The 14,050-nt window shown below is 40.6% G+C and overlaps 1 protein-coding gene across 1 annotated transcript in view; it reads left to right on the forward strand.

The window, feature by feature from the left end:
- LOC139366320 (complexin-1-like) overlaps positions 1 to 13,711 on the forward strand; it is a 63,608-nt gene extending 49,897 nt beyond the window's left edge. The window contains exon 4 of the mRNA XM_071103676.1: positions 9,835 to 13,711. Coding sequence (XP_070959777.1) covers positions 9,835 to 10,032 — 198 coding nt within the window. The 3' untranslated portion in view covers positions 10,033 to 13,711. The remainder of the gene's footprint in view (positions 1 to 9,834) is intronic.
- The last annotated feature ends 339 nt before the right edge of the window (positions 13,712 to 14,050 follow it).

Consider the following 14,050-nt stretch of genomic DNA (forward strand, 5'->3'; position numbering starts at 1 on the left):
TTGATATTTTGGACTGATATGATTGTCTGTTCGTTTCATACCTCCAAAGTAGTTAAAACACTATCACCAGGCAGGCCAAAACTCCATCCCACCAAAATAGGCATCACTTTCAGGCATTATCATTTTAACAATTTCACAGTATTATTACAACCTCATAGTGTGAAAATATACACTGAATGTGCAAAACATTAAGGACACCTTCCTAATATTGAGTTGCTCCCCCACTTTTGCCCTCAGAACAGCCTCGATTTGTCGTGGCATAGACTCAAAGGTGTCAAAAGCGTTCCACAGGAATGCTGGCCCATGTTGACTCCAATGCTTCCCACAGTTGTGTCAAGTTGGCTGGATGTCCTTTGGGTGGTGAACCATTATTGATACACACGGGAAACTATTGGTCATGAATAACCCAGCAGTATTGCAGTTCTTGACACAAACCAGTGCGTCCAGTACCTACCCAATTCAAAAGCACTTAAATCTTTAGTCTTGCACATTGTTACAAACCGGCTCGTAGACCATAACAAAGACAGAGAAAACGGAGATAAATAAATAACCTAAATATATTTATTACACAAAGTAAACTATATACAAGTAACAGTGGTGTGTGTAGTGGATGCATGCATAGATGGGGATAATGAGGGGTGTTGAGAGGTGCCAAAACAAATGAACACAAAGAAGCCCCAAAATGTCACAACAAAAACAACAGTGTGTCTGCGTGGAGAGAGTCTCCTTGATGTATGGGGGGGAAAACAAGAGCAGAGAGAAAGAATACGGTAGACAGAATGGGAGAGTCTTTCACAACCCCTGTTTCTCTGTAGAAACTCTATACAGTGCATTCGGAAAGTATGTAGACCTCTTGACATGTTCCACATTGCTACATTACAGCCTTATTCTAAAATGGATTAAATAAAATACAAATCTACACACAATACCCCATAATGACAAAGTGAAAACAGGTTTAGAAATGTTTGTTAATTTATTAAAAATAAACAGAAATATCTTATTTACATAAGTATTCAGACCCTTTGCTATGAGACTGGACATTGAGCTCGGGTGCATCCTGTTTCCATTGATCCTTGAGCTGTTTTTACAACTTGATTTTAGTCTACCTGTGGTAAATTCAATTGATTGGACATGATTTGGAAAGGCAGTTGGTCCCACAGTTGACAGAAAAAAATAAGGCCATGAGGTCGAAGGAATGGTCCGTAGAGCTCCGAGACAGGACTGTGTTGAAGCACAGATCTGGGGAAGGGTTCAAAAACATTTATCCAGCATTGAAGGTCCCCAAAAACACAGTGGCCTCCATTCTTTCTAGAGCTGGCCACTTGGGGGAGAAGGCCCTTGGCCTCCCTGACCAAGAATCTGATGGTCACTGACAGAGCTCTAGAGTTCCTCTGTGGAGATGGGAGAACCTTCCAGAAGAACAACCATCTCTGCAGCACTCCACGAATCAGGCCTTTATGGTAGAGTGGCCAGACTGAAGTCACTACTTTGTAAAAGGCACATGACAGCCCACTTGGAGTTTGCCAAAAGGCACCTAAAGACTCTCAGACCATGAGAAACAAGATTCTCTGTTCTGATGAAACCAAGATTGATCTATTTGGCATGAATGCCAAGCGTCACGTCTGGAGGAAACCCTACGGTGAAGCAGGGTGGTGTCAGCATCATGCTGTGGGGATGTTTTCCAGCGGCAGTGACTGGGAGACTAGTCAGGATCGAGGCAAAGAGGAACGGAGCAAAGTACAGAGAGATCCTTGATGAAAACCTGCTCCAGAGCGCCCAGGACCTCAGACTGGGGCAAAGTTTCACCTTCCAATGAGACACAAACCCCAAATATTCCTTTCATCCTCGCATGTGAAGATGACAGTCCTCTTCAGCCATCCCACCAGCGGTGCACAGGCACTGCCGGAAACCACACACACATAAGACAACAGGGACTGAGGTGGCCTGGGTGAACCCCAGTCATCACAGAGCACTGCCAGAAGTCAGTGCACACCATGTCCAAACACTAGGTCATTTGTAATTAAACCTGTGAAACCTAATCATGGCAACCCCTCCTCCCAATCCTTATGCATCTCTGTACAATAAGCTTTAAAAGACTTAAGGGCGCTCCAGCGCTCCTTGACTCTGCGTGTGATAGGCCCTAACCAAATTGTGTTTAATATGGAGCTGTTGGAGAACCTGACCAAACACACCATCTGAATATCCTTTTGGATTCCAAACAGCGGGATAAACTGAGTCAAAGCTTTTAGCATGAACTTAATTGTGATAGACCAGAGACGATAGGCAGCAGGAAACCTAGTGGTCTAACACATCACAGTGAACAGGTAACTACTACCATTCTTAGAGCGAGGCAAAGGGCCAACACAGTGAACAATCAGATACTCAAAAGGCCGGCTGACTATGGGAATAGGATACAGCGGTACCGGCTTAATAGCTTGATTAGTTTACCCGTTAATTGACAGGTTGATGAATGTAGAAACATCCCTCTTTAACTTAGACCAAAATAAATGTCTAAGTATGCGATTGTAGGTTTTCCTCATGCACAGATGTCCAGGAGCATTGTCCTGGGAAGTTTTCAACACCAACTCACAAAACCTAACTGGTACAACAACCTAAATAATAGCCTCCCCCACGAAACTACTATGAGGCACCCATTCTCTCATCAGGACATCATCCTGGAGAAAATAGCCATGGACGACATCTCCTAACTGTTTCACGGGCACAATTTGGTCATACAACTTTGTTCAACCCGATTTCCCAAATTAAAACACTATTCCCTGAATCAGTCTCAGCAGAGAAGGGTAACACAGACAAACAACCCAGAGGCACCTGTGTCCCTCAGGATCTTCATTGGCACTGGGTTATTACTTCCTAACAGAGACACAAAATCCTCCCGAATGAAATGTAAATAATCTGGGTCAATTGGGACTTTCACATGAACCTGGGCATGAGACCGAGTGAGAGGAGTGAATGGATGTCGGACAGGCGCTGCTAACGCCGTAGGCTTAGGTTTAATATTAGCATGAGTACTACATTTACCCTTAGCCCTGAGAGAAGGACATTTGTTTTCCAATGACCTAGATGAATGAAGCACTGCCCGTGAACCACAGTGTCTCGTTAGGCAAGGCCCAAATCTATCCAAACGCCCCCACTCACTCGGAATACGGGGCTCTGCAAAGCCACTCTCGTGAGTCCAAACAAACTCGTCCGCCAAAACTGCAGCTTCAGAGACACTCTTTTCGTTAATGTACGTGGCTATTCGATCAAGGATTATGTCCTTAAATTGCTCTAGCATAATTGTAAAATCAACATGAATCTGTTTATCAACCCTTTTTAAAGTTCTAAATCGTTGTCGTTATGCCTCAAAGACCAATTAGTAAATCTGTAAAAGTGATTTTAACCTTACCATAGCTGACACTGTCGGCTACATCAAAAGCTGAATATGCTTCCTGCACTTTACCAGTCAACACATTGCAAGTGCGATCAAAAATCAGGCCAACTCCTAGCATCAGCAACGCGCTCAAACGAAAATAACATCTCAGGTTCCTTGTCATTACATTTTGGCAACAGCAGTAAGTTTCAAACGTGTCCGGGGCACCTCCGAGAGAGGAGCGACCCGTAGGTAAATCAGGGTCACCTTCCCTAAGCAAACTCTCCCAAGTGCTTTCCTTCCCAAAACCACTTCCAGCCACTCTTGTTGCAGCTTGGTTTTAGCGCGCTCCAATTCCTGTTTAAATTACAGTTCCTTATCATGCTTAACACGATCAGAACCCTCCAATTCCTGTTTAAATTCCAGTTCCTTATCATGCTTAACACGATCAGAACCCTCCAATTCCTGTTTAAATTCCAATTCCTTATCATGCTTAACACGATCAGCACCCTCCAATTCCTGTTTAAATTCCAGTTCCTTATCATGCTTAACACGATCAGAACCCTCCAATTCCTGTTTAAATTCCAATTCCTTATCATGCTTAACACGATCAGAACCCTCCAATTCCTGTTTAAATTCCAATTCCTTATCATGCTTAACACGATCAGAACCCTCCAATTCCTGTTTAAATTCCAGTTCCTTATCATGCTTAACATGATCAGCACCCTCCAATTCCTGTTTAAATTCCAATTCCTTATCATGCTTAACACGATCAGCACCCTCCAATTCCTGTTTAAATTCCAATTCCTTATCATGCTTAACATGATCAGCACCCTCAAATTCCTGTTTAAATTCCAATTCCTTATCATGCTTAACACGATCAGCACCCTCCAATTCCTGTTTAAATTCCAATTCCTTATTATGCTTAACACGATCAGCACCCTCCAATTCCTGTTTAAATTCCAATTCCTTATCATGCTTAACATGATCAGCACCCTCCAATTCCTGTTTAAATTCCAATTCCTTATCATGCTTAACACGATCAGCACCCTCCAATTCCTGTTTAAATTCCAGTTCCTTATCATGCTTAACACAATCATGCTCTAACTGTAGCAGAAGCAGTTCTTTCTGCTGTTCAAAGGAAATCCATCAGATTAGCCTTCAATATCAACCTAACAATTTTTGGGGGTGATTATCACTAATCAAATCCAATTTTATTTCTCACTCGGGCTGAATACAATAGGTGTAGACCTTATCATGAAATGCTTACTGACAAGCCCTTAACCAACAATGCAGTTCAAGAACTAGAGTTAATCAAATATTTACTAAATAAAGTAAAGAAATTCTAATCAATCAATAAGGTAACACAATACATTTACATAACAATTAGGCTATATACAGGGGGTTCAATGTAAATCATCTGGGTGGCCATTTGATTAGTTTAGTTGTTAAGCAGTCTTATGGCTTGGGATTAGAAGCTGTTACAGAGCCTTTTGGTCCTAGACTTGGCACTCCGGTACCACTTGCCATGTGGTGGAAGAGAGAACACTATGACTTGGGTGACTGGAGTCTTTGACAATGTTTTGGGCCTTCCTCTGACACCGCCTATTATATAGGTCCTGGATGTCAGGAAGCTTGGCCCCAGTGATGTATTGGGCTGTATGCACTACCCTCTGTAGCGCCTTACGGTCGGTCAGATGCCAAGCAGTTGCCATACCAGGCGGTAATGCAACCGGTCAGGATGCTCTCGAAGGTGCAGCTATGGAACTTTGAGGATCTGGGGACCCATGCCAAATCTTTTCAGTCACCTGAGGAGGAAAAGGTGTGTTTGGACCATGATAGTTTGTTGGTGATGTGGACACCAAGGGACTTGAAACTCTCGACCCCCTCCACTTCAGTCCTGTCGATGTTAATGGGGGCTTGTACGGCCCTCCTTTTCCTATAGTCCACGATCAGCTCCTTTGTCTTGCTCACATTGAGAGAGGTTGTGGTCCTAGTATCACGCTGCTAGGTTTCTGACCTCCTCCCTATAGGCTGTCTCATCATTTTTAGTGATCAGGCCTACCACTGTTGTGTCGTCAGCAAACTTGATGGTGTTGGAGTTGTGCTTGGCCACACAGTTGTGGGTGAACAGGGAGTACAGGAGGGACTAAGCACACACCCCTGAGGGGCCCCAGTGTTGATGAGCAGCGTGGCAGACGTGTTGTTGCTTACCCTCATCTGATCCCAGGTGTGTCCCATTTCACTGACGACACTCCCAGCTCCGCCCACCGACATCTTATTAAGGAAAACTAGAACAGAGAGAAAGAATACAGCAGACAAAGTAGGAGGGTCATCATACCATACGCCCTCTTAATGGAGCACATACACAATCTATGTCTCAATTGTCTCAAGGATTAAAAATCCTTCTTTAACCAGTCTTCTCCCTTTCATCTACACTGATTGAAGTGGATTTAACAAGTGACATCAAGAAGGGATCATAGCTTTCACCTGGATTCACCTGGTCAGTCTATGTCATGGAAAGAGCAGATGTCCTTATTGTTTTGTAAACTCACGTTTTTTGACTGCACTGGGCCTTTAACATCCAATACAATAGGTGTGATCAGTCTTTAAACCAGACTTAAAGGTTTCCTCACTGTATGTAATCTGTAGATGTTACTGTTAGTAAGAGTGGAGTAATGTGTGGAATCATCACCGTCTGTGAGATAACCAACTTCCTATTTAATGCCAATCAATTCCTATGCAAAGAGAGGGGCTAAAGACGCAGCGTCTTATTTGCGGCACTGGCACTTAGCTGATCTCACCAGGATTAAGAATTAATCTCCATGTGTCACTCAAGATGTGACTGAGTAGCATCTCTGTTGATCTTCTCCAACATGCACAACCACACTATTGGCATCAGCAAAATGCTACGGCTCTTTCAGTAACTTCTAGCAAACTTGTGCCGTCTCTATTGTGCCGTTGTGTAAAGCAGTCAGGAATTGTCTTGGAAAATCAAGTGAGTCAGTTTATTTCATTGTTTAAGCCTCGAAGATGAAAGAATGCCTTTTCTAGCAGGCTTACCATTAAAGAATCATGAGCAATTAGCAAATTCACATTGGAATATGAAATATGACCAGTGTGTTAGAAAAATGATGTATTTACCTGATTTGTTTGATATTAATAGTTAACGATTATACACTTAACAGAAAGTAGGACATTTCTGTTCTGTTTAATTTTGTGTTTCTATTCCACTCTAGCTTCCGGCAGTTAGTCTGGGAGTATGGTCAAATAAATGGGTTTTGCTAGAGATAGCTTGAGCTGACAATGACTTGGTGATAAAAACCTAAAGCTGGCATTCCATAGACAAGATGTGGTGTGTGTGACCTGAGATAGAGAGAGCCTGGAAGAGTTTAGAACAATCCCTCATTGTTTCATCTTCCTGGCATCTGGGAAACTAAGCCAGGTTGTGGCTTAAACAACACCCCATGCAGATAACCAGGAGATAGACCAGGGTGGCTTATGGGAGGGGTGGAACCAGCCCTGAATAAGGATTTTTAGGTCCTATATATGATCTTTATTTTTTCGTTATGAGTTAGGCTGCTCGGCCGGTTGACTAGTCTCATTATTGCAATAATTAATCGATATTGAATAAAGATGATTGTTTGAAGAAATAACAAAGTCTCTCACTTGATTAGAATATTCCACAATACCAGTCTGATGCATTGTAATGAATGTCTTACACACTTTTGATTTGTGTTATTGTGACAAAATTAGCATTAGCATTTCTATATGCCTCAGATAGTACTTAGTAGAGGTCGACCGATTCATCGGAATGGCCGATTAATTAGGGCCAATTTCAAGTTTTCATAACAATCGGAAATCGGTATTTTTGGGTGCCGATTTGCCGATTTAAAAAAAAAAAAAAAAAAAAAAAAATGTATACCTTTATTTAACTAGGCAAGTCAGTTAAGAACACATTCTTATTTTCAATGTTGGCCTAGGAATGGTGGGTTAACTGCCTCGTTCAGGGGCAGAATGACAGATTTTCACCTTGTCATCTCGGGGGATTCAATCTTGCAACCATACAGTTAACTAGCCCAATACAATAACGACCCGCCTCTCTCTCGTTGCACTCCACAAGGAGACTGCCTGTTACGCAAATGCAGTAAGCCAAGGTAAGTTGCTAGCTAGCATTAAACCTATCTTACAAAAAACAATCAATCATAATCGGTAGTTAACTACACATGGTTGATGATATTACTAGATATTATCTAGCGTGTCCTGCGTTGCATATAATCAGACTGAGCATACAAGTATCTAAGTATCTGACTGAGCGGTGGTAGGCAGAAGCAGGCTCGTAAACATTAATTCAAACAGCACTTTCGTGCATTTTGCCAGCAGCACTTCGTTGTGCGTCAAGCATTGCGCTGTTTATGACTTCAAGCCTATCAACTCCCGAGATGAGGCTGGTGTAACCGAAGTGAAATGGCTAGCTAGTTAGCGTGCGCTAATAGCGCTTCAAAAGTCACTCGCTCTAAGCCTTCTAGTAGTTGTTCCCCTTGCTCTGCATGGGTAACGCTGCTTCGATGGTGGCTGTTGTCGTTGTGTTGCTGGTTCGAGCCCAGGGAGGAGTGAGGAGAGGGACGGAAGCTATACTGTTACACTGGCAATACTAAAGTGCCTATAAGAACATCCAATAGTCAAAGGTTAATGAAATACAAATGGTATAGAGGGAAATAGTCCTATAATTCCTATAATAACTACAACCTAAAACTTCTTACCTGGGAATATTGAAGACTCATGTTAAAAGGAACCACCAGCTTTCATGTGTTCTCATGTTCTGAGCAAGGAACTGAAACGTCAACTTTCTTACATATCACATATTGCACTTTTACTTTCTTCTCCAACACTTTGTTTTTGCATTATTTAAACCAAATTGAACATGTTTCATTATTTATTTGAGGCTAAATAGATTTTATTGATGTATTATGTGAAGTTAAAATAAGTGTTCATTCAGTATTGTTGCAATTGTCATTATTACAAATAAATAAAAAATAATTGTCCGATTAATCGGTATTGGCTTTTTTGGTCCTCCAATAATCGGTATCGGCGTTGAAAAATCATAGTCGTCGACCTCTAGTACTGAGAGCACTCCCTGCCTTGCCCCCTTCTGAGTCCCAGTTCACAAACTATGTCCTCTCTGTGCTAAAGCCACGAGATCCATCCTCCTTTAAGATGTTTACTGGCTGAGAATCACATTCTCTGCTTGGGAGAGCAGCAAAGCGTCACAGGAGAGTCCGACTCATTTTCCGCTTCCGTGCCCCAGGATGGTCCATCAGTCAGTCAGGTAGGCTGTCGGCCCTCACTGTGGCCCTTCTCCCCTCCTCAGCATCTGACAGTAACTCACCAGAAGCTCTCTCAGCCAGAGGTCTAATAGAGGCCCAATCCTCCCTCGCATAGTGGAAAGCTCACCTGGCTGATCTCAGAGAAAGTAGTCTTGTTTTGTTCCTACTGTGCAGTATAATGGGCGCTATTGTTGTAGATCATGTTATACTGAAAATCACGGGGGGCTGGAAGCGTGGTGTTTAAGAGCATTGGGCCAGTAACTGAAAGGTTGCTGGTTCAAGTCCCTGAGCCGACTACGTGAAACATCTGTCGATGTGCCGTTGTGTAAGGCACTTAACCCTAATTGTCTGCTAAATTATTTAAATGCATGGTGATTGATTGGTTAATGTATTGATTAATTGTTATTTAATGTCCTGCAAGAGGAAATGATTTCCATTTTCCATAATGTGTTTTACACTACTTGATCAAAGACAGAAGAAGGTTGAGATATTTCGCAACGATAATGGGTACATACACAACCATTGAGATATGTCTCCAGAGGAACACAAAATTCCCCCCAAAAAATGTATCACTTGAAGTATGATGTGATCCATTATTTCAACCTGAATTGAATGTGGAGGAAAGACAAGTGAAGTTGTTGAAATGATTTTACACTAAAAGGATTTTCCTGCCAATATTCAGCTTAGTATTAAAATAATGACTTTAATTCAAGAACAAATCCACTTGATTTGAATGGAGAGGGGCACAAGGTCTCTATATTACTATGCAAATTGTTGGTATTCAAGGAGGCAGATTAAGTGCCAGGTGGCTCATTGCCAAGTAACTGGCACAACGCATCTTGGCGGGTCATAACGAGACAAGTTCATTGCAAGCTCAAGATCTTGGTTGTGCATTCAAAAAAGCACTCTACACTTTGTTTATTCCAGGGGAGGCATTGCAAGGAGAAAAGGTAGACTACCCCCCCCCCCCCTTTTACTTGTACTGTTATGTGTATTATATTGTCACATTGAGGTGCACAAAACTCTATTAAGACTGAAGAGCGCCACAAAATTGATAGAAAGTACAGAAGTGCACGTGTGATGTGAAGTTTATATTTGTTCCATAAAATGGCTGCCTTTGTTTGTTTTCTGTTCCAGTACGGCATCAAGAAGAAGGAGGAGAAGGAAGCCGAGGCCCAGGCTGCTTTGGATCAGGCAGCAGAAGGGAGTCTCACCCGCCCAAAGAAGGCTGTCCCACCTGGCTGCGGAGACGAGGAGGAGGAGGAGGAAAGTATCATGGACACCGTCATGAAATTCCTTCCTGGTCCACTTATGGATATGTTCAATAAAAAGTAACAGTGCTGGCGATATTAGATTGTTAACCTTCCAACACACATAACCAAGACCACCATCCTAACCAACCCTTCTCCTTCACCCATACATCCCTGTTCTAAGATCCCTGGTTGAATCAAGATGCCATAATATTTGTCCTTAACTTAAATGATCTGTGTTACATTGTCTTATGTGGAAGGAAGACCACTGATTGGTGATACTATGAGACCTATGTAGCATCTGCATAGATCCAAAACATTAACTTAAAGACACATTTGATGTCAGGTTTTCAAGGTGTCCAGGCCTTAGAATGTGATCTGAGATCAACCATAATCCACCCTTTTTGTTTGTAAACAGCCTCTGGTTTAAAATAAATATATGTGATTACCAGAAAATATATTAAAAAGTCTAAGCCATAATTTAAACTTTTGAGAAATTCTCCAAATCATATCAAATTTGATTGAATTTAGCTGTTTATTGCTTCTCCATTGAGACTTCATCCATATACTGTTCTACGTCCCAAAACATTCATAGGTTCTAATGTAAAATAAATTATAATAATGGTAATAGTAACAATGTGGTGAACCAGAAAGAAAATGGATAACTAATTCAACAATAAATGTTTTTCAAGCATGCAGTTAATATATATTTTTGGAGTACAGTACATGTACAAATTCCATTTAATTTGTTATGATTAAGTGAAATACATTAATATTGAGGCAATAACTCTGGTTTTCAATTTTGTTTCAATGACACCACTACTACTATGTACAGTAGGCTAGACATAAACATCCTAACTGTTCTTCCTTGAGATGTCCACGATAATAATGAAAATGCTCAACAATGAACCAAACAACATTGGCAACATTCCTGATGTACCTGTGCTTAGTACAAACCAATAGAGTTGTATGTCTTGTTGCTAACTTTATCTGCTTCGCTTCTATAAAGTAGGACTTGTGGGAATCAAATCCGGCAATTGGACACAGATGCTTACTCTTCTTATTTCCATGTCTGTAAATATAGATTTAACGACATGTACTCATCATTTTCTCTAGCACAACTGTGTTGTGAACACACTTTATGTGAACAGACAGTGACAATGGTGCAATATACAATATTGTTCAAGGTTTTCCTGTTAACTAAATGGAGTGCAGTCCTGAATCAGCAAAAACAGACACTCTTCATTATGTGTTGAGCTTAATACGTTTTGTGTGTCAGTGTACAGACACAGCGTTGTCTGACTAGTAACGGCAAAGCATACGAACTCAGTCTGAAGTGTGATGTGGGGAAAGAGGTGGAGGTGAAGGTTTGGCTTAATGTTGGGGGTTTGATCGGACAGCATTTGAACCGGTGAGGGTCCTTGTCTCTCAGTGGGATTTGGTTTGTGGTTCTAACATACCGGTAAATTGTGAGAATGCAGGACAAGACAGGTAATTAGTAATAACTTAAGACACATGTATACACCATAGGAAAGAGTTGTCCTGCGCTGAGTTCGTATACATGTATATGTTGTCCATTTTGATCCCAGAGGTCAACATGTACATTTCCCCAGAAGTTGCTGTGCTTTAGTTCTACCACATAATTATTTATTGAAAGTTATTGAAAGTTTATTCTAACTTTATTGAAACTTATTTCATAATTTTCAATCTATTTCTTAATTTCTTAATTTAAAATGAATTAAGATGGACCGTCTGCTTCAAACATTCCAAATATTTAACACATTCCATATGGCCACTGGCTTCAAATAATCATGGACATCAAATGACAAATATGTCGCTAGTATGTGTAAAGAATGCCTTTGATGTTCTTCTCTTACTGTAAGGAAATTGTGCTTGAAAATCCTTTTTAAGTGTTGAGGTAGATACAGATGCAACACATGACCAAGTAAATGTCAATAGCTATCTTGCCTGCCATGTACAGAAAAAAAAGTCCAACACGTAATCAAAGGGAAAAATGTAATGCATTATAGCAGCTAGCTAGCTAACTTATAGACTGCTAGGTAACAGATAGCTTGTGAAGCCTTTATTTGGGAGTGAACAAGCTAGTTAGCTAGCTATTGAGCATTTGTCAATAATGCACAATCTGGGATAATAATATTTGCTTGCAAACCAATAAATGTTGAGTACACTAGACAAGTGCCAAGCAGCTAGGCGATGGTATTTGTGAAACTGCCACTGTTTATATCGGCCCAGTGTTGATGCTAGTTAGATTCAAGATTAGCCGTTAGAAACCTGCCAGGTGTGATTCTGGGGCCTTACTAATGTAGTAGCAGTGAAATAGAGAAGAAAAATTAGCATGATGTAAAACCTAGCTACATAGTACGCTCTCAAACTTTCCTGCCAATTGCCTACAATGTTTAAAGCTAGACATATGAAAGCCACAACCTTGAGGTCATTAATAGAGCACATTTATTGAACTTCCTGTGATGTTTATGTACTTGTGAACTGCCTTCAGCCACTTATTTATCAATGTGCTAAAACTTAGCTGAAATGAACAACCAATACTTGTTGGTATTATACAATTACTGTATACTACTTTTCTATTTATTAGTTGTTGGCACATGCATTCATCGACAGCATTCAATTCATCATTGACATGTTTTATTCTATTAAAAACCAAAGAATAGTCTTGTTAGTGATAGAATGTCTCATATTTTCAATTTCTTTATCTCATGTTTTTTCTTCATTTCAAATTCTCAGGTATTTTAGCTTTTCGTTTGTACGTTTTTATTCATATTTTGTAGTGATCATGTAATGACCACAACTTAGTTTGAAATTGCAGTATTTTGTTGTTAGGGACCAAGCACACCACATCATTCATTTGCGAGGATAATGGATAGATGGCATGGATCTGGTTTGCCCCTTATACATTTTTTTATAGAACCAACCCGACAAGGTTTTCCAGCAACTTACAGTTGTCTGAAATCCTGTCAAAGTTCCAGATTTCCTACTTGGAACACATTGTAGAATACTAAACAGTCATGAAAGTGCTCAGAAAGAAAAACAGTCACCTTCACCTTTCATCTACAAAATGGCATCTCTGCCTATTTGTCATCATCACCTAATCGCAAACAAATGCCACTTATTGACGAATGGCTGAAAAACAAGTCAAATGTCTAAAATGGTTCTTTGTTTGCTATTCTAGTAGACACCATGCCAGATTGCTGTTGATCCACTCTTTCTCACTCTTCAAGTTAAACCATTCTTTCATTTCACCCCTCAATTAACCATTGATATGATAAAAACTGCCTGACAAAAATCTCACTTAAAACATTCCTATGTTGTGACTTGAATGTAACTGTCTGATGTTTCTATCTTTGCATTGTCTTCGACTGTTTCCTCTGTGTTGAGAAGATGCTTATCCTGGTGCAGTTTTCTGTCTGTATCGTTCCTGTTTACGTCCACTGGTGGTTGTACTTCGAGAAATCTGTCTCTTTAGTATTTTTTTGTATTGTAAAATCTTCTTACCCTTCTCCCTATCTCTCTCTCTCTCTCTCTCTCTCTATTTGTTGACAATTGTGTGCATGCTTATGGTGTGCGATGTACTGTAGGCAAGGTTGTTAAGATAATTGTTTGTGTCTTCTGTGTTGAAAAGCTCCACCTGACAGCCTCCCTGCATGCCATTTTAGGCTGATCTTTTAGTCTCTGTAACATTCCTGCCAAAATGGAATCACCGCACACTCTGAGAATAAAGTGATTTCATAGAATTGTTCATCGTCGTGTGTTTCTGATGGCTCACTGTACATTATAATTCTCCTAAATTATTCAAAAGCAGTGCAGTGGTATAAACGTAGTTCTGTTATAGGGAAATTAGAAGATTTTGTAGGACTGTAGAGATTACTTCCAGAACCACAATATGAAATCATACTTAGCTTATTTTAGTAAAGCAACGACATTACATGTGCGGACAACAATGTATCAATTGTAACTGTTTCTGTTGCTGACGACGTTCATTTTTCATCTCCACATGGTTGTTATGCATCTCTACGTTTTCCAATCAATTTGACATCTATTCAATAAAAGCGAAAGGGCTGTGAACAGAA

The sequence above is a fragment of the Oncorhynchus clarkii genome, chromosome 14 (assembly GCF_045791955.1).
Source record: "Oncorhynchus clarkii lewisi isolate Uvic-CL-2024 chromosome 14, UVic_Ocla_1.0, whole genome shotgun sequence".
Lineage (NCBI taxonomy): Eukaryota > Metazoa > Chordata > Actinopteri > Salmoniformes > Salmonidae > Oncorhynchus > Oncorhynchus clarkii.